Source organism: Sparus aurata, chromosome 6 (assembly GCF_900880675.1).
Source record: "Sparus aurata chromosome 6, fSpaAur1.1, whole genome shotgun sequence".
Lineage (NCBI taxonomy): Eukaryota > Metazoa > Chordata > Actinopteri > Spariformes > Sparidae > Sparus > Sparus aurata.
The window spans coordinates 23,353,986-23,374,331 of NC_044192.1; the positions used below are offsets into that span (position 1 = coordinate 23,353,986).

General features: G+C 40.2%; 1 protein-coding gene across 1 annotated transcript; it reads left to right on the top strand.

The window, feature by feature from the left end:
• The first annotated feature begins 665 nt into the window (after positions 1 to 665).
• On the top strand, positions 666 to 19,628 carry kdm5ba (lysine demethylase 5Ba). Its single transcript, XM_030420104.1, has 27 exons — positions 666 to 977; positions 5,510 to 5,587; positions 6,004 to 6,126; positions 6,259 to 6,429; positions 7,351 to 7,476; positions 7,772 to 7,865; positions 7,966 to 8,072; positions 8,220 to 8,378; positions 8,536 to 8,655; positions 9,194 to 9,352; positions 10,167 to 10,348; positions 10,441 to 10,603; positions 11,006 to 11,125; positions 11,906 to 12,100; positions 12,574 to 12,755; positions 13,620 to 13,744; positions 13,905 to 14,055; positions 14,482 to 14,602; positions 14,842 to 15,197; positions 15,933 to 16,071; positions 16,173 to 16,352; positions 16,433 to 16,591; positions 17,062 to 17,481; positions 17,575 to 17,665; positions 17,759 to 17,946; positions 18,059 to 18,322; positions 18,484 to 19,628. Exons 1-27 carry the CDS (start codon positions 825 to 827, stop codon positions 18,619 to 18,621), a joined length of 4,464 nt encoding a protein of 1,487 aa, XP_030275964.1. The 5' UTR covers positions 666 to 824; the 3' UTR covers positions 18,622 to 19,628.
• The last annotated feature ends 718 nt before the right edge of the window (positions 19,629 to 20,346 follow it).

Below are 20,346 nucleotides of genomic sequence, written 5' to 3' on the forward strand. Positions count from 1 at the left end.
TAGAATAAAATACCAAATTAATGTTTATTATTAAAACATAAACAGCTGAACTATCAACATATGACTGTAGTCTCTACCAATCAACAAGCTCCTCTAGACCATTTAAAAACGAAGTGCCGGTCAGCGCGCAACGATCTAGTGGGTGTGTTCGATTAGAAAACCCAACGCACCGTCCGTTACGGCTATTCTTTCCGTTAAGCCGGGCGGGGCAGAGAAGAGCCTTATCTCCTCATTTGTAAACAGACTGATCTCTGTACACCAGCGCGCTGGGATGGTGAGCAAATCAAACTCGCCTAACAAGCGAAGCGATCATCTGTGAGGAAACCACGGAATCAATAAACGAAATAATTCGTAACTAAAGAGTATCACGGTCACAAAAGTGTGGACCATGTGAAAGAAAACTCTAGTATAGTTGATCCAAGGCGGCATTAAAGTAGATTTAAAAGACGTTTAAGTCGTTTTCTCTATCCCAACACAGTCCTTTAAGCAGATAACTCATTTAAACTGATATCAACACGCGCTTTTCGAGCTGTATCGGTTCAGTTACAAGCAGGCAATATTAACGTGTGATTTAAAACCTAAATTGTGAGACACAGCCGGAGAAATGGCTGCAGCCTAAATAATCCCCGTGTGTCTACTTTCCGAGGCGGAGGTGCACGGTCCCTGGCTGTCACCCTCTCGTCTCCCAACTAGATAATTCGTCTTTGAGTTCAATGAGTGGAGAGTGGACATGAACTGATAGACAGAAATCCATAGCGAGCATATTCGGCGTGAGGAAGCCCCTTCAGATATATTTCAGCTGCAGTCATAACGAAGATGCAACGATGACTCAACCTCAGCTGAATGAGTTCATTCCCCCTCCGGAGTGCCCTGTTTTTGAGCCCAGCTGGGAGGAATTTGCCGACCCTTTTGCGTACATCAACAAAATCCGACCCATTGCAGAGAAAACTGGGATCTGCAAGGTCCGACCGCCGCCTGTGAGTATTTCTACATGTATTTATTTATTAATGTTTACGTGTGTTCGAGGTTATTCTCTGTGGTGTGCTGGCCCCAAGCTGCTCTTGATAATTTAGCAGGCAAAGTTGTGTTTTTAGACAGGTTTCAACATGGCGGATTGCGGCTCCTGAGTTGAATTGTCAGCTAGCCTGAGCTCAGAGTGTGTTGTGTTTAGCTACAACGATAGTGAGGCACTCTCAGACTACCAGGGGGGAGAGAAAAAATCTGTGTCCTGGTGAAGTTTTTTAACCGCCACACGGACAAATGTGTGTTTTCTTCCAACAGTCAGCCTGCAGGGCACGATTTCTAAAAATAATTCAAACGCTGAAGTTTGCCTGTATGCAAATATAATGGAAAGTGTTTACGTTAGCGCAGAATGAAACGCTTCCTGGACTGGGCGCACGGAAATGGCTCTCCAAGATTCAAACTAGTGAATTGACCACTTATTTTTCAAACACTCGGATGAATGTATAGGCTAACTTTTTTTTTAAGGATTAGTCAGATTTGTCCAGCTAGCGTGAATCAGGCCCGTGTTAAAGCTGCAGTTGTCTGACATCTAACGCTGGGAAACGTTACGTACGTGCTCGGTGACCAACTGTTTATGGAGAGAAGGGTCGCTTTAACACCGAGCTGCACGGACACTCAGCTTTTAACACACTTTTATCATGTTTACGCTTAAAACCCACTTCTGTGCCATCGTTAACACATTTTTACCAACGTTGGTTTGTTAGCTAAGTGTTTTACACTTGCTGTGTAACGCTTATATCTATATTACGACTCTCGGACGTTTTACATAATATTCTCTTTTTCTAATTGGATGATTATTCTTCCATAATCCACACCTCCACAACAGAGAAGAAGAAGTCTTTCAGGATGGAAATGAGATGTAATATTTAGATTTTCTCCTCCAAATTGATTGCCCAATTTCTGATATTTCATGGTGTGAGAGGCCAAGATACCTTTTTTTATTCAAGGGTGTGCCCAAGCTTACACGCAAATTAGATAAAGGGCAGCTTGAATAAATGATAATATGATGACTGGTCTTTCTTGCAGTCAGTGTGTCAGATTAGAAAGCAATAAAGTCCTGGATGAAAATTGTTTTCTCTTATCTGTATAATGGATAACATTTTTTGTAGAAATAAGGAAGCTGTAAAAGCACATTTTGTTTGGTTTAACCGAGCGGAGAGAGCCGAATGGGCTGAGATATAATCCAAAACATAAAGGGTGGGTGGGGGACTGCTTGTCCAGAAAAAAAAGCTACATTTAAGGGGCATGGCTGAAAATGCCCAGCTCATGTAAACAATAGAGGACAGTGCTGATCTGTCCTCGCGTGGCATCGTACAAGGAACTGATGGCCGTCCTACTGACTGAACTGTAGTCTAAAATGCATTTCTTAAGAGATTTTTATCATTAAGAAATACTTGAGAGGCACAGCTCTGCTCTCCAGGCTGAATAGCTTCAAGATCTCACTGCAGGTCATTCATATTTACTGTCATCTTTATGGCTACCATTTAAAATACAGGGTAATTCTTTTTTATCTGAAGGATATTGTGGTCTTAAGTTAAAAAAAACAATTCCCACCTTTATTGTATATTGTGGTATCTAATATAAAACTGATTAATGTGGTGTTGTGGTTGTTGTCTTAACGCCTCCATTTCTGCAGCACTGTGTTAGCACCATTGTGTGCAGTCCTGTGACATGCACAGTTTGCTATTAACATTCAGATCAAAATTTGGCCCCAGGGTGTTGTGTGGGCCAAACAAACCAGCAGATACACTGAAATCCTTGGGCAATGTGAATCTGAGCTCTTGAGAGTGTATTCCTACGTAGGCAAATCTCTAAGTTTTAACACTGGCTTTGTGTGTTTGCATAAGAAGACAGCACTGGGCACCCTGGAGGCTTGTATGCCGAAGGTACACGCTGTGTGCATGTAACATCCTTCATTTTTTTTTTAGATAAGGTTTGCCCTGAGATCTCCTTTTCTATGTTTCTTTTTTCCCTACTTTTTCTATCTTGTATAAACAAACATGGAACTTTGTTATTTTAGATATCGCACTAAAACCTGTTTTTGGATCAGGGCACCACAGTCAGTATTTTCTCAATGGTTTAACACGGGTTACATGCTGCACATATGCAAATGATTTCCAGTGATATCTTAAGGCTGCTCGTGGTTTACTTCTCGCCGATCCTATTTGTCATTTTGTATTTGGCAGAAGGCTGGTCTTGTTCTGACCAAAATTGCCCTTGCAATCTTGACTGTTGTGGTCAGATTTGTGTGTGAAGGATGGTCAAAAAAACCCAGTGCAGTTCCATATGTTTCAAAGTGATTGTTTTCCTTTTGTGTCAGAACATTTGTGGGTATAATCCAGCTTTGTCTATGGATGATAAGGTGGTGTTAATGCAGCTATTGTTGTCCATACTCTGACCAGCATTTCCATCCTAGTAAGAAGAAAGAGCTTGTCCAGTCCAAGTAAAGCTTGTGTGTAACATTTTATACGTTTAGTGGTAATCCCACAGTGACACAGCACATAGTAGGTGGTCAGTTAAATTAAAAAGAAGATTGAATGACATGTTTCTGTACCCTTTTATGAAATACTGTGTTAGGCTATATTTTAATTAGAATCGTAGCTGTAGCCTAATTTCCAGGCCCAGTTGAGGTGGGTCCCATGATTGGTTTACATATCTTGCATGCTATTTGGCACAGTCCCATTTCAAGATGTGAACTTTGTGAATTGGAAGCAAAATTTAGACCATGTCTTTATTTTGTTTTGATACCAATGTAATAGTAACTTGATATATTCCCACAAATAGCTCTGGGCCAAGAGTGAATGAAAAATGCATCAGTGTTATTAAAATCAAATAGAAAGTGTGTGTTCCAATATTTCAGATCCAGTCGTAGATGTTGGTTATGCTTATTTCTGAAAGCCTAAACACCGATAATGTGAGAGCATGTATGGCTGTACATGGCTGAGTTGATAGATTTATTCAGAATTTTTAGATTGCTGTTTCTCTGCACACATCAGAAACAGTGTTAGTTTCTGGGATGCTGGGAATGACTTGTTAAGAGTTTCGTTTCTCCCGCTAACAGTTCTTTAACTCCCAAGTAACAGTATAACCATGTGGGTCTATGACAGTCTCCCATTATCAGCTTCATGTTGGCTTCGTGATAGCACACTTTCTATCACACTCAAGGGCACATTTTCACAAGTTTCTCTCATTTGTAAACATTCTCACTCATGGCAAATCAGCAGGAGTGTGGTGTCACACATTTAATGATGTAAAACTGAGATAATCTTGTTGACTCTTGAGCTTCAACCTGCCTCCATTTTCTCTAGGCTTGCAGGAAGTTGTGTGGTCTAGCATGAGTACAGTTGGTTTGTTTTCAAAGGAGAGTGCAAGTGCATTAATATCAGTTGTTTGAGTGTTTCGTGTGTCAGTGACACAGTTGGTGTAGTTGACTTGTTAGCACGGAGACGGGCAGCAGTGTGGGAGTTTTGTGTGTTTTGTGGAATAAAAAAAAAAAAAAACGCACACTTTTGATATCATCCCTCACATTGCCAAGCAGTTGAATGTAAGTCTGTAATTCTAGTTGTTTACAATGTAGCTTTGTGCATGGCATGCACAATGTACAGAAATCAATGCTACAAAAAAATGTATTCGATCGCTAGTATTGACCAACCTGATTCCCTGTGCACAGCATCTTGCATGTTTGCACACACTGTGGCTTCCTGTTGGTCTGCATTTAATAACGGTCTGTTGGCTTACGAGAACAACTGCAGTCTACTGGATATTCAGACTGCCGTAGTTTTAGATGTTCACCCCTCAATGACTGCAACATGCTTGCAAAAAGGATCAGAGGTTAAATGATAAAATATCACACTGAAGGAACAAGAAGGCAGCAGGTATTTTCCTGTTAATTTGTCATCAAGAACTCAATTGAATTATATTCAAAACTGTATTGAATATTGAACTCTGAATGATTTAATTATTGATTTCAAGAAATAGTTTATTTAAGGTCAATCCCACATTCACTCCTGCAGCTAAATAGGCCCACTAGCGCACAAAATCAGAGGCTGAAATAAGTTCACAGCAAAAACTAAACAATGTACTCTATTTGAGTAACATTTGCTAAAAATGACATTACATTGCAGTTTTTTTGAAAATGTCAATCCATATGCATGGCCTATTTTCATAAAGATTTAAGTCTTCAATAGGATCAAATGTCTTGGACCTGCGAGTCATGCTGTGGACGTCTGAAAACAAAGAGAGACTGACATGACTCTTTGTTGGTTTTGATGTTTTCGTAGGATTTGTTGACAAAAATGTTCCATTAAGCCAGCCTTAGCCAGCCATTGGTTTTAAATGGTTTTACTTAAAGTACCCATCAATCCCATGGGACCTTGTTGTACATGATATACATTTGGTTTCAAAGGCATCTGTGTCAGTTTGATCATCAAAGATATGGAGGGAAGTTGCTCAATAAAATGTTTTTTGTTTTTTTTTATTCTCTCAGGACTGGCAGCCACCATTTGCCTGTGATGTCGACAGACTGAAATTCACACCACGGATACAAAGACTTAATGAGTTGGAGGTACATTCATTTATTATGTTTAGACACATGAATTTCAGTGTATGTGCATATGGGGTATTTGATGAGTCAATGGATGATTTTATGCTGGCAAAAAGTTCTTGTTACATTGTTTATATCTTTATCCATTTTTCAAAACCAATTGCCATCTAAAAAATGCATCAAATATCTAATAAATCCCTGTGAGCTGTTGAGTTGTCAGATTTGGGGTGAGATCTGTCTTTCAACCTCACATTATGTTAGGTGTGACTACAGTTAGTCAAGAAAAGCATGTTTCAAGATAAGACTACTCCAATAGGTTTCTCAAAAATGGTCGCAGTTAATTAGATTGTTTTTCTACTTCTTTAGAACTGTAGTCATGATAAAGAATAACCAATTAGTTGTTTAATTCAATTCCTTTTATTTGATTGTGCATTTAGGCTCAGACCAGAGTTAAGCTCAACTTCCTGGATCAAATAGCAAAATTCTGGGAGCTTCAAGGATGCACTCTGAAAATCCCTCACGTGGAAAGAAAGATTTTGGATCTTTACCAGCTGAATAAGGTACGTGTGGGCTGTGTGCGAAATTAGGTGTCGCTCGAGATCACTATTTATCCATGTGTATTCACAATAAAATATTTATTTATGTATGGATATAAAACAGCCTTCTGAGTATATATTTTCTGTCTTTCCAAGCTGGTGAATGAAGAAGGAGGCTTCGATGCAGTCTGCAGGGAGCGGCGCTGGACGAAGATCTCTGTCAAGATGGGCTTTGCTCCAGGCAAAGCTATTGGCTCCCATCTGCGGGCACACTATGAGAGGATCCTCTACCCATATAACTTGTTCCAGACTGGAGACAATCTGCCCGTACGTCAAATCGCTTATGTTTTCTTTTCTCAGTTGACAGCAGTAGATAGACTTTTCTTTCACAGTTGAGTGGATGTTTATTGGAAGAGTTTTATAGTCCTTTTAAGGGCCATTTGGAAGCTACACAGTTTATTATTATAAACTGAAAGGCACTGAGTAGAACTAATTTTCTACCAGCCCAATACACACTGTGTTGTTATGATAGTTGAGTATTGTAATTTTGGAAAATCTTTATTTTAAAGTGGAGCTTTGACAGTAGTCTTAATTTGGTACTGAAAACAGTCTCTGTGCCAGATATTGACTGTTTAGTCTCTTAATGAGGCATCTTAGTCACAGTTGTCTGCTGTGCTGATGAAGCAGCAAGACACAGCTATCAAAAGACAGCCAGTTCGTTTAATTTGGGCTCTTAGTACCACTATTTTCAGGGGTTGGACACAAAACGGGGGAGTTTTTAGACCTGGTATTCCATTAATGCAATCAAAAATCACAATACAGTGGAATCAACATCTTTTGAAAGACTCCATTCAAAGATTCATTATGACAACGTGTGGAGAGGTTCTCTCTAAGGAAGGCTCTTGTTTTTGATTACATCTTGTCCAACAAGTTTGTGTGATATTGTCTAAGATGTCAGCCATTAGAGGCAAGATCGTATAAATTCCGTCTCCTTATATGGGCATATTCAGATACCTGAATAATCTGAAAATCTTTTGCTTCAGAAAGGGCTTTGTTTGTACGTCATATCAACATCCTCTGTTTGGTCCTTTTTTTTGTCTATTGTCACATCATTAAGCTGACAGTTTTTTTTGTCTGATATTGTTTGAGAGAGTGTGTTTGTTCTGTTCATTTGACTTCAATGTAGGTTAAAAAAGAAAAAACTTGTTTTTAGTCACTTTGATCACATTTGCCTACTTCTCTTTGCAGAAGGCCACCTTGACCAATGACACTAAAGATAAGGAGTACACCCCTCACGACCTGCCGCAGCGGCAGTCTGTCCAGCCCCAGGAGACCTGCAGCATCGCTCGCAGAGCAAAACGAATGAGATCAGAAGTGAGTCTGGTTTCTCCCTCTGTTCTCTGACATTGTCACTTGTCCCATGTTTTATTCATTTACTGTATTTTATGCTAATGTGTATCTGTAAAGCTGGACGCTTAAGTATATATGCAATCCACACATGGAACATAGGAATGATATCACAGAAGAGACCCGCTGATAGTTATCTGTATTGTGACTGTGGCCATTTTGCATTTTAAAAGTCTAGCCACATATTCTTCCCGACGTTTGTCTCATCTGTTTTGTTTTGTTCTCACTTGTCTCACTCTGACTGTCACTGTGTCTCCAACAGAGAGGCTATGTTAAAACTGAACCTGGGGAAATTTGTGAGAATCGACCCAATCTCAGGAGGAGGATGGGAACTTATTCTGCCAAACCAGAACCTGGTAAGAACCAAACAAAGGAAACAGGATTGTGTCGCTTTAAATTATTGACATTACTGGAGGATTTTAAAGTTTCCGTTGAATCTTCTTGCATATCTTTTAGTGAGGATGGCAATCTCTGAGGTGAAGAAGGAGCCCACTGAACATGAGATTCCAACAGTTTATGAAGAAACCGTTTTAAATAAGATAAATAAACCTCCTACGAGTAAAGTAAGTAGATTGTTTGTTTGGTGTTAAAATTTAGGCTCACATCACTACTATTTTAATATGGTGCTGATAAAAAGTGTTTTTTCATACTGTTGTTGTAGTTGCACATCACAGACAAAGGCAGTACTTACAGTTGTTCTGTCTCGTCAGGTGGATCAGTACATGTGCCTGGTATGTGGCAGTGGGACTGCCGAGGACCGCCTGCTGTTGTGTGACGGCTGTGACGACAGCTATCACATCTTCTGTCTGATCCCTCCCCTTCACGATGTTCCCAAAGGCGACTGGAGGTGTCCCAAGTGCCTGGCTCAGGTGAGATGCAAACCGTCCACCCTCAGGGAGCTACATCCTGCCAGAAAAGCTCATAATTGGGAACCAGAGTGCAATCATCTGTCGGATATCTATCTAAAAATGTAACGCAACTCAAAGTGGTCTTCTGAATTTCATATTGCATATTCTGTCGTTACAGGAATGCGGAAAACCTGCTGTTGCTTTTGGCTTTGAGCAGGCCAGCAGGAGCTACACCCTCCAAGCATTTGGAGACATGGCCGATTCCTTCAAGTCTGATTATTTCAACATGCCAGTTCATGTAAGTCTCACAGACATCCAAGTAGTCAACATGTTCTTGGTGGTAATTCCACTCATCTCCATCACTGGTTCAAATATGTTGGGTTATCTATCACTGTTTGCCAGTGTTAAAGGGTCAATGAGTTGGAAATCTAGGGAAGAAAGTTGCTCTGTCTCTCATGTGCATGAAGGTTTATCCAAAATATACACAATTGTATGCAAGAGATGAGACATGGTGATACAGATACTGGGGATGCTGACATGAATAATAATGTCTGTTTTTCTTTTTATCAAACCATCAGACACACAAAATATTATATAATATTTTTTATTTATAATATTATTATATAATCATTGAGAATTTTTAAATTCATATGACAGATATGTTTTGTGATGTCAAGCTGAGTTCCTGAAAATGATTCTTTTCGTGGGTCCCTGCAGACACTTTCTGACATGTAATTAGAAACACTGAAATAATCGGATTAAATTTGTCATTAAACAATCTGTGGTTTCTGGATTTCTTTAAATGCAGCACATGATCGTGTCCTTGTGTGTTTTAGATGGTTCCCACTGAGCTTGTGGAGAAGGAGTTCTGGCGTCTTGTCAGCACCATTGAGGAGGATGTCACTGTGGAATACGGAGCAGACATCGCCTCCAAGGAGTTTGGGAGTGGTTTCCCTGTGAGGAACAGCCATTTTGAAGTCTCTCCTGAGGATGAGGTACATCTGTCGGCTGTTATGGGGATGATTAATAATGTTTGTCTACGGTCAAAGTGCATATCTGAAATATGCACACTATGTTCTTTATTTGCATTGTTTACATTTAGGACTCGCATCTCATTGATATGGTATTCTACCTTGTAATGTAACTGCTGCAGACGATTCCCTTTTTAGAAAAATTTTAATTCCACCTTTAACTAAATTGACTGAACTTAAACCAAAAATATGTCTCTCTGTCTCATTCTGAGGAAAATTAAGTGGTTATAAGGTCATTTACCATCACAACCTTCAAAGATTGATCTGTCTTTGTTATAGAATAAAAATATGCCCAACCACAATACCTCATTAACAATGATCACCAAAGCAGAAATGGCTTTAAAAAAAGGATGGTATCAATACCAATTTTCCTCTGACAGGGAATTGACACATGCACTGCCGCAGTGCCTACAAAGCACCAACTCCTCTAGAAGTAAACTGATGAACAGATGCTGATGTTCTTAACAAACAGTACAGAAGCCATGTTTTATTTATCTTTTAATGAAAATAAAAAATTGTCTCAATCTACTGTAATTTTCCCCTGTGGTAAAAAACATAGTATCATATAATATGGGTATTGCTATTTTTCAACGTATTTGTATTGAAGTTGAAAATACCAATTACGCAACAACACTTTGGGAAAATTTGGGAAAATAAACAACACTGGTATTACTTTATGTTCTGATTAGTTTTCCCATTGAGGGCATCTGTAATGCCACCTGGTCAGGGCTGTATTTGAGTAAGAAGTGGAGTGTTGAGACCTGTCTGTGACCCGCAGCATTACCTAAGCAGCGGCTGGAACCTGAACAACATGCCGGTGCTGGACTCCTCGGTGCTGACTCACGTTACAGCCGACATCTGTGGGATGAAGTTACCCTGGCTGTATGTGGGCATGTGCTTCTCCTCCTTCTGCTGGCACATTGAAGACCACTGGAGCTACTCCATAAACTACCTTCACTGGTAGATTGCCCTTTCTAAACTAAAGTCTGACTTTTTAAACATTTTGATGTGTGTTCAGTGTTTCTCAATTACAGTTTTGACCATATGTGCAGGGGGGAGCCAAAGACGTGGTATGGTGCCCCTGGTTACGCTGCAGAGCACCTCGAGTCGGTCATGAAGAATCTGGCACCAGAGCTGTTTGAGTCCCAGCCAGACCTCCTTCACCAGCTGGTCACCATCATGAATCCCAACACGCTGATGAACAACGGCGTCCCGGTAACCTGCTCACTGTTGCGCTCATTTATTAATCATCACATTTAAAATGTCTGACAGCTGGATCTCAATCCACCGAGTCCACGAGGGAATTCCTTGCATGTAAATATCACAGATCACAGTTGCACAGAAAGTTTCGCAGCAGATATAAATCGTATATTCTGCTCCTCCAGCATCACCAAATCATCATCATCAATCATCAGCACTTCTAACAATTTTTGAGTACATTTTAAATGTGATTTACATAATAAATCTTAATAAGAATTTGTGATGAAAACAAACAAGACAACAGAACTTTGCTGGTTGTCAGTCCATCTTTACTACAGTTGTTGACTGTAAAATTGTGAACTTTCAAACATGTACAGTTTGTAACTTGTCCTTCTTTCTCACTTATGTGTCTCATAGATCTATCGCACTAATCAGTGTGCGGGCGAGTTCGTCATCACTTTCCCAAGAGCTTACCACAGTGGATTCAACCAGGGTTTCAACTTTGCTGAAGCTGTTAACTTCTGCACCATGGACTGGGTAAAAAGATCCGTTATCACTCTCTAATCGCACAAAATTATTTTTATACTTGTGTCGGCTCAAATGTGGTACCTTTTTTCAATAAAGATTTTGCTGTAGATACATGTCATGGTGTTCACAGATCTGTTCATGCACATAGATTTGATAGATTAGATGTTTTACTCCAGCAGTAGCATTTCAAATATGCCAAAAATAATTGGTAGAAAACAAAGTGAGTGAAAACCTCCTAATAATAACTTGATGTGTGAATTATAAAGTGCCTTTCAATCAAAACATTGTTAAAGACCCTTAACACAGATTATATGTTAGAAAAAGGCCTGTTGTTACAATTATACATTTTCTGAGTCATTAGTTCCTACTTGTCCATTGCCCCTTTGAAGGGGCTCTGTGTAACTTCTCTCTTGTCCTGAAAGCCGTTTATGTTGGCAAGGTCCGTCTTGTAAACTAATATGGGCTACTGTTGCTCTCTGTTCGTGGAGTGAGGAAAGCCACTGAGACAAGGCACTTCAATGTGCATAAAGTCACATTGTTTAGACTGTTGTAGAAAATTCGGCCTGAGTCCTTCTCATAGAAATCCACAGTCCAGCAGCTATAAACATCTTTAACTAGTTGTCCACAGGCTTGTGTAGGTAACAGAGAGAGACGGGTAAGGTCACTTTTTTCATGTCACTTTACATTCGGCTCACATATGGCCAGAAAACGCGAATAACACATGTACATTGCTGCAGATTGTTACAAATGGCACCTTTAACTCAAACACAACTGTATATTTTCTAACAGATGCCCATTGGCCGCCAGTGTGTCTCACACTATCGCGATCTGAGCAGATACTGTGTCTTCTCCCATGACGAGATGGTTTGCAACATCGCTGCTAAAGTGGACGCGATGGATGTCGAACTGGTGGCAACGGTGCAGAAGGAGATTGACATCATGGTTGATGAGGAACAAGTTCTAAGAGACAAGATTACCAAGATGGTGACTAGCTCTTATAAGGATCTGTGTTTGTTTGTTTTTTGTTAGGCATTTTTTTTTTTCATTAATTCAGTAGATGTAGAGTTCAACAATGCAGGATACAAGGTAGTTTTAGTATTTCAGCGCATATAACAGACATCCAGGAAGTAAAGTGCAAATTGTTGTCTCATATGCTTCGATATGTAGAGAAAGTCTTGCACAAAACACATTTGATTAATGCAGATTGTTAGAATTTGAGGTCTGACTGCCATTATTTTTTTCATTTTGTTTATTAGTACCTGTGAGGCAGTGATGGCAAACCTGTTACACCCTTAATGATGTGTCATCAGGGATCAATTAGAGAAAACTTGGAACATTTGAAGCCATTTATCATAATAGAAGACTTGGATCAGGAGACGTTATTTTTCTGCACATCTGTCTTATTTCCTTCTTCTGTCTCCTCTGAAGCTCTAATGACTATAAATTTGGCTCCCCAGGGTGTGGTGCAATCTCGACAAGTTGATTATGAGTTGCTCCCAGACGAGGAGCAGCAGTGCTGTAAGTGTCGGACCACCTGCTACCTGTCTGGTATCACCTGTGCCTGCAGTCCTGGCAAGATGGTTTGTCTGTACCACGCCCAGGACCTGTGCTCCTGTCCTCATCGCAACCTCACACTCAAGTGAGTCTTCAGTAACCACAGCAATGGATCACACACTGTTTGTTTTTTACCACTATTATCAGCTAAAGGCTATGTCGATCAGGGTTTCCAAGAATGCTGTCCTAAAAGGAACTATGTAGTTATATTTGAATAAAGTAGTTCAGGAAAAAAAACAAAACTTACTAAATGACACATTGTGACCACAAATATAACAACATGAACACAAATAAATCAGGTTCCAAAACACAATGTATGACTTTACGAGAATCAAACTTCCCTCAAGTGTACAAAGGATAAAATAAACATGTTTAACTGAGCAACTACACAGAATCTACTCTGGTGCGTCAGTAAAAATTAGCTCTTTTTTTTTTTATTTTTGTCAGCTATGAAATATTTCTATCACTGAAATGTGCCAGCGAAATGAGGATATGTAATTCAAAAAGCAAAAGTCAAAAATACAAAAACTGAATCAACGCTCCCATGAACATTTATTACCACCATGTTTGACATTTGGGGATCAAGCCCTTCTTCAGTCTTGAGCCAGAAACCACACACATTAGGGCAATACATTGTCAAAGAAGCATTAGGAAGTGTGCAGACTCTGTTGTCTGAAGTATCTCATGAAACCCAGTCTAAACCACAATGTGGTTAGTTTTTTCTTGTATACAATCATTCATTCAATCATTAGTTTTATAGTAAATGTTGTTAACACGTATGAAAATCAGCTGTTGAATGCAAAAAGAGGGAACTTAAGTTCAAAAATAAATTTAGACAAAAGTGTCATTTTAATAAGTAAAAGGTATGAAAGATTTTACTCCTTATTGTACCCTGACAAATGTCAGTAATAATTGTATATCCATTGCTCATTTGTGTCTTTCCCTGCAGTTACAAGTTTACACTGGATGAGTTGTATCCCATGAGGGCAGCAGTGACTCAGCGTGCAGAGTCTTACCAAGAATGGCACTCTACTGTGCAGGAGATCGTGGAGAACAAAGGAAACAAGAAGAGAGGTTAGAAGTCAAAGCAAAAAAATGTCTACTATAAAACTAAGTCATCCCAGAGTATTTTCCCTTTACCACCCTCGTACTTTAAAGAGATCGCTACTGTGTCTGCTGGCCACAATGTATTAAATAATATGCTTTCTAAGAATTTATATTGCTTCCTGGTCAGGTTTGGAAGAGCTTCACAGCCTGGTGGAGCAGGCAGAGACGAAGGCGTTCCCAAAAAACAGCCTCTTGGATCAGCTGAACACAGTCACCTCAGAGGCAGATAAAGTCGCTGCAATGGCACAACAACTTCTTAACGGAAAGAGGCAGACGAGGTACAAGAATACATTTGACAGTATTCTCTCCCAGTATGAGTGAATTCAAATTAAATAGTGCTCTACATCGTCTTGTCGTCTTTATGAATCGAAATCAGAACATAACACCATGAATATCCCATCTTCTGTGTTGATCCTTAGTTTTTTAGAAATTATAGTTTTCCAGTTTGTTTTAAAAGCTTGTCTACAGTTATCATTATTAATTTTATTGTGTCCATTGTCTCATTATAGGAGGTAGTTATAAGAGCTTATTCACTCTTTTCATGAAACCTTCTAGACAAAGCTGTCTGAATACAGGCTTTCATTTCCAAGCAGCCAGCAGTGCAGATTGACTTTTCTTTTCCTTGTTTTCTTTTTTAATTTTAGCTGTTTTGTTTAATTGAGTTGTTTCTTCAATTCACTGAGCAAATTCTTTGGGTATTTAAGGTATCGTTCTGGAGGGGGAAAGTCTCAAAACCAAAACGAGTTGACTGTAGAGGAGCTGAGATCCTTTGTCCGACAGTTCGACAGCCTGCCATGCAGCATCCGTCAGGCTCCTTTACTGAAGGTCAGTTTTACACATTAATCTCCTTCATGAGTCCACTTTACATTATTTATGACTACCTACATCTTTATTTAAAGCACAAATCTGGACAAATAAAGCTTTTGACACTTTTCTGTGTGATCACACTGATGACACTTTCACCATGTCTGAAGGTTTGGTGAGATTTGCTGAGTTTTTGAGTGAAGTCTGGTTCCAGTAGTCAAATGTCAGTCCCTAAATGTCTGTTTAATGTGACCTCCCAGGACCTGTTAACTCGGGTGGAGGACTTCCAGCAGCACAGTGAACGTCTCCTCTCTGATGAGTCACCCAGCCCGCTGGAGCTGCAGGAGCTGCTGGATGTGAGCCTCGGCCTGGACGTTGAGCTACCTCAGCTGCCCCTGCTGAGGGAGAGGCTGGAGCAGGCCCGCTGGCTGGAGGCGGTGCAGCAGGCTAGCAGCCGGCCAGAGAGCCTCTGTCTGGACACCATGAGGAGGCTGATAGACCAGGGCGTGGGCCTGGCCCCTCACAGCTCTGTGGAAAGAGCCATGGCCCGTCTGCAGGAGCTGCTGACAGTGTCAGAGCAGTGGGAGGAGCGGGCACTCAGCCTCATGGAAGCCAGGTGAGGAAATTGAAGTTGCATTTCTAGAACTTTCCAAAACATGGTTTCCATTGTATCTTTCTTTGTCTCCCTTGTTGTGGTTTGGTGGGGGAAAAAAACTAGTGAACTACTGGTATGATCCATTTACCAGGTTCTAAGTCAAATATTATAACTTTTGGTGTCAGTGTTCGATCATTTGTGTCCTTACCATTTTTCAAGTTAATACCCTTTTGATGTAAAGATAATCTTCTGAAAGGCTGGCAATGGAGCTGCAACAATGAATCAAATCATTCATTGTGACATTCATTTGTGGACAAAAGGAGACATTTGAGGATATCTGCTCAGCTTTAAGACACCGATTGACCTTTTTCAAGTTTTCTGATATTTTGTATTCCAATTTAACAACTAACTGATTAACTGATAAAATTTGTATTTGTAAGTGATGAGTTCATATTTAGTTTGTAAATTTAGATTGTTCTTAAACAGTGGTGTAAAATGTGAAGTGAAAACGTGAAATCATTTTGAACTTCAGGCAGTGCAGGGTGAAATGTGCCAAGTCTGCAGTGCTGAATCATTGTGGATAAAGGGGATCAAGGTGTTGTGACAGTGCTTAACCCACTAATGGCTCGATAGACACTACTGTACAGCAGCAGACTCTGCCAGAGCAAGCACCTAATGTGGTGTCTGATGTTGATATAAATGTCTTCATAAAAATTGCTGAGCATTATATTAACTAGAGCTCATGTCATTCCACAGGCCATATCACAACATGGAAACACTTGAAGCTGCTTTACAGGAAGTAGAGAACATCCCTGCCTACCTGCCCAACTGTCTGCAGCTGAAAGATGTCGTCACCAAGGCCAAGAAATGGCTTCATGAAGCGGAAGCTCTCCAGGTGAAATATACTTCAGATTAAGCCTGTGCATGCTCTCAGCACTGAACACTTGGTGGTTCAGGGATGGTTGAGTTTGGAGTTTAAATCTTTTGTGCTTGCAGCTCGGGGGACGTATTCCTGTGCTGGATAACCTCTCTGAGCTGGTTCTCAGAGCAGAGGGCATCCCAGCGAAGCTCGACCCGCTGAGTCGACTGGAGGCTCTCATCAGTGACGTTCAGACCTGGAAAGAGTGTGCAGGGAAGACATTCCTACTGAAAAACTCCCCTTTCTCTCTCCTCGAGGTAAACACATAATCAATTGTGTGCCCATTTTAAAGTTGTTTTTAGGGCCAAAAAATAATGTGTTGCGTTTATGTTTTCAGGTGCTTTGCCCGAGATGTGACGTAGGAACTGGGAATCAGAAGTCAAGATCTAAAAAAGCAAAAGAAACGACACAGATCATTAAGAAATCTTCGACAAAACTGGAGTCTCTGTGTGACGTGGAGAGAGCTCTCTCTGAGAGCAAGGACTCTGCTTCTGCTGTGAGTGAAGCTGATTTTATGTTTTCTCACAGAAACAAATTTAAGTGAGGTTGCCAGAAAAAAAATTCTCATGATTGCAACTAAATGCATTTTTCTTCTTGTGTTTACACTTAATTTTTGTCTAAATTAACCAGAAATGCTACACTATTCTCAAATCCAACTTGATCAAAAAGAAATACAACTGCCAAAAGTTGACTTTCACTGCATAAAGTCCGCTCATTGAATGCATTGCTAAAAAAACACACAAAAATAAAAAAATAAATCCCAATTTACCCTTTTTGGCATATTTCTCCCTGGCAGTTGTCTCTTTGTGTCTCCAATGTATCTGTTATCAGTCATAAACATACAACTGTTTCAATGCACTGTGGTGATGTTACTATGATCGCCACAATTACAAAAGTGGGTTATGACACATAATTTGGGTCAGATTATAAATTGACAATGTTTGATTAAATTGTCTTTCTTCACAGATGGCCACGCTGGCTGAAGTCCGCCAGAGGGAAATGGAGATCTTGTTGGCTTTGCGTGCTTCGAATGAGTCCAAGCTTCTTCCTTCTGAGAACTGTGGTGCACTTACTGTATGTGTTTGCCAAAAGGCCCCTTCGGGTGACATGATGCAGTGCGAACTCTGTCAAGAGGTGTTCCACTGTGGCTGCGTTACAACGACCGCAGAGGTCGAGTACGGCCAAGCCTGGCTTTGCCCGTTTTGCCAGCGGTCGAGGAAACCCCCTCTGGACAAGGTGCTGCCCCTGTTAGCTTCACTGCAGAGGATTCGGGTTCGACTGCCGGAGGGGGACGCCCTGCGCTTCCTCATCGAGAGGACGGTGCGATGGCAGCACAGAGTTCAGCAGGCCTGCACAGAGGGAGTGCTGGAGAAAGTGTCAAAGATGGTGCGTTGAAACAAATGTGACATTTGCTAGATGGCGTTGTAGACCCCACAGATCATTGTCAAACATACTGAACTTCATTGTTTCTTGTTTCAGGGGCGAGTTGGACACAGAGTATCTTCACATCTGACTCAGGAAATAAATGGTTCCCTCTTTCATACAGAGCACCCGTCTCTTCCTCTCCAGGGTCAGTATTAGCACTTTAAGCACTTTGTATCTACACATACTGTACATGATTTCTTTTAACTCACCTCTGAACTACTCATGATGTTTGTCACAGTTCTTGGCCCTGAGCTTGAGGAGCTGATGGTGGAGGGATTCCTGCTGCAGGTCACCCTGCCTGAAACCGAGCAGCTGTACAGATACCTGCTGTACAGACTGTCCCCGCGGCCCTCTCATAGCTCCCCCTGTGGGAACCACACAGAACAGAACCAACCCTCTCAAAAAGGGAGCACCCACCTCAAAAAGGTAAAGACAAATAAATGTTTGTAAATAAGGGTTTTTTTCCTCGTGGATTATATTTTCAGTTGCATTTGATACATAATCACTTATTGTTTTGCTCTTATTTATTGTAATGCAGAACAGAGATTCCAGTCTGCAGAAGGAGGCAGTTAACGGTCAGAGCAAAAGGACCAAGCGGCGTAAGGACAGCTCCGACTCTCAGCACAGCGAAAAGCCCAAGAAGTGTCGCAAAAAGAAGTCAAAGAAAAGCAAAGAGAGAGGTGAAGAAACCAAGAGGACGAGTTCTCCCACACACACAGTGTCTGACCCTGCTCCTTCAGATTCAGAGGAGGACTACTCGCTGTGTGCTGCACCCTGGTGCCGAGAGCCAGAGGGCGACGAGGTGGGTTTTATAGCAGTCTTCTACATGTATACTAAATGCATTTGAGGGTGTGTTGCTGATTTATGTTTTTGTTTTGTTGAAATTGACAACATAAGAAGTGATAATGGTATAAGAAAAAAGCATTAAAAACATGGTTGTTTCTCTGTCTTGCTGCTTTTCAGGTAAACTGGGTCCAGTGTGACGGCAGCTGCAATCAGTGGTTCCACCAGATCTGTGTAGGACTGTCGGCAGAGCGGGCAGAGAGGGAGGACTATATTTGCATAAGCTGCACACAGCCAGATTACGACCGAGGAAAATGAAGACCAAAAAGTGACTTTTTGAAGGATCAGCTGTTTTGTTGCCAGCCGCAGCACTTAACGTGCACACCTGAACTCTGTGTGCCCTGTGGCTTCTCCCCTTTACCTTCTGGCTTGCCCTTAGTGACCATGGTGCTATTCACTGTTTTTTCCAGTTACAAAAGACTGTCACTGTTTTTCGTCACATGGCTGGTTTTTCAGCCAATCAACTAATCCTTTCTGAATCTTTCCAAGACTTGATGCAGATGTACAAAATGGCAAAACGTTTCAAGAACCAACAGCGCAGGGATTTTTCAACCAAAAACAGAAAAGTCAATTTGACATCACATTTTAGAACTGCTTTTTTTTTTTTTTTTTTTTTACATGCATCTGAACAATGTGAAACTTATCTTTCTCTTGTAGAGTAAATATTATTTATCTAAGCAATAACTGAACTGATTAATTGAAGTTCAGTTTTCTCTTGAGCTATATTTGTGCTTAGTAATTCTTTAATAGAATGCCCTCTTGAAGCAAAAACCCTGAAGAATACACTTTATTAGTCCTATGATATTGCACAGTTCAATTAAGATTTGTGAACAGAAACCCCTTAAATCAGAAACTAGAGAGCAACGACTGTGTGTCTGAGCTTGTTGATCTCGAATGTGCAAAATACTTGCACCTAAATATTTGCCCACTTCCTTAATCAAATCACTGACTTCAGTGTAAAGTCTGGTTCCTTTTGGCGCCGTCTGCGGATAAAAGAAAGATTCCTGGATCTGTTGTTACTGGGTGAGACTTGATCACGTTCACAGAATAAGATGAACTGTCCGACATCAAAGGAATGTACATTTTGTTTGAGGGTGGAGTTTCCCTTTATGGTTTAGGATGAAAATATTGTGTTGGATTTAGATTTAACACAGACTGTGTGATTTATTTGCCATGGATATATGACCTTTTTCTGCTCCTTTGGGTAAATAATATAATTAATATGTTGCAGTTTGCATTATAAAATAAAAATGTTTGTTCCCATATGCCTGGGCTCATCAATTCTCCTCTTATACGGTGCCGAAACAGTGACGTCAAATTTTGGTATCGAAAATAAGATTAGGCTTTAAAAAATGACCTGAACTGAAAAAGAAAATACTGGTATTGTGTTTGTGGTGGCACTGAAACAAGTTCCATTGATACATTTAAAAAGTTTTGTTTTATTTCTATTGTTTTACTAGAATTACAATTTCCTGATTTTTCTTAATGTCAGGGTTTTTTTTCCCCAGTGACAGATTCATTCTTTTTAGTTGGTTTTCACAAAATCGGGACTGAAAACCACGAACACTGACACTGGAAAAAAAGACATTGAGAAATAATCAGAAGAATGACCTTTCACATTGAATGAACATATCAGAATACAGAAGAAATATCTAAATGGAATCATTGCTGTTTCCATTTTCCTGTATCACTGAAATGTGGCAATGCCAATGTCACCCTCACAAAAAGAAGTTTACTTCAAGTTCATTTTATAAAAAAAACTTAAGTACAGTTCAAGTATATTTCCCAAGCCTACATAGTGAGTACACAAATATCGATGTACTTGAAAGTGTACAACCTAAGTACTTTGGTCTACATTTGGACCTTTTTCGGGGGGGTTATAAAAGTGTACTTTGTGTAAGACTGATGTAGATCAAAAATAATACACTGAGTGCACAACTAGTTTACATCCTTTACATAAAAAGTAAAATATACTACTTTAGA

Coding starts and splice junctions, on each gene's coding strand:
- kdm5ba (XM_030420104.1), top strand. CDS start 825: ATGACTCAACCTCAGCTGAATGAGTTCATTCCCCCTCCGGAGTGCCCT. Junction 10,349..10,440: donor TCCATAAACTACCTTCACTG/GTAGATTGCCCT, acceptor CCATATGTGCAG/GGGGGAGCCAAAGACGTGGT. Junction 12,756..13,619: donor CATCGCAACCTCACACTCAA/GTGAGTCTTCAG, acceptor CTTTCCCTGCAG/TTACAAGTTTACACTGGATG.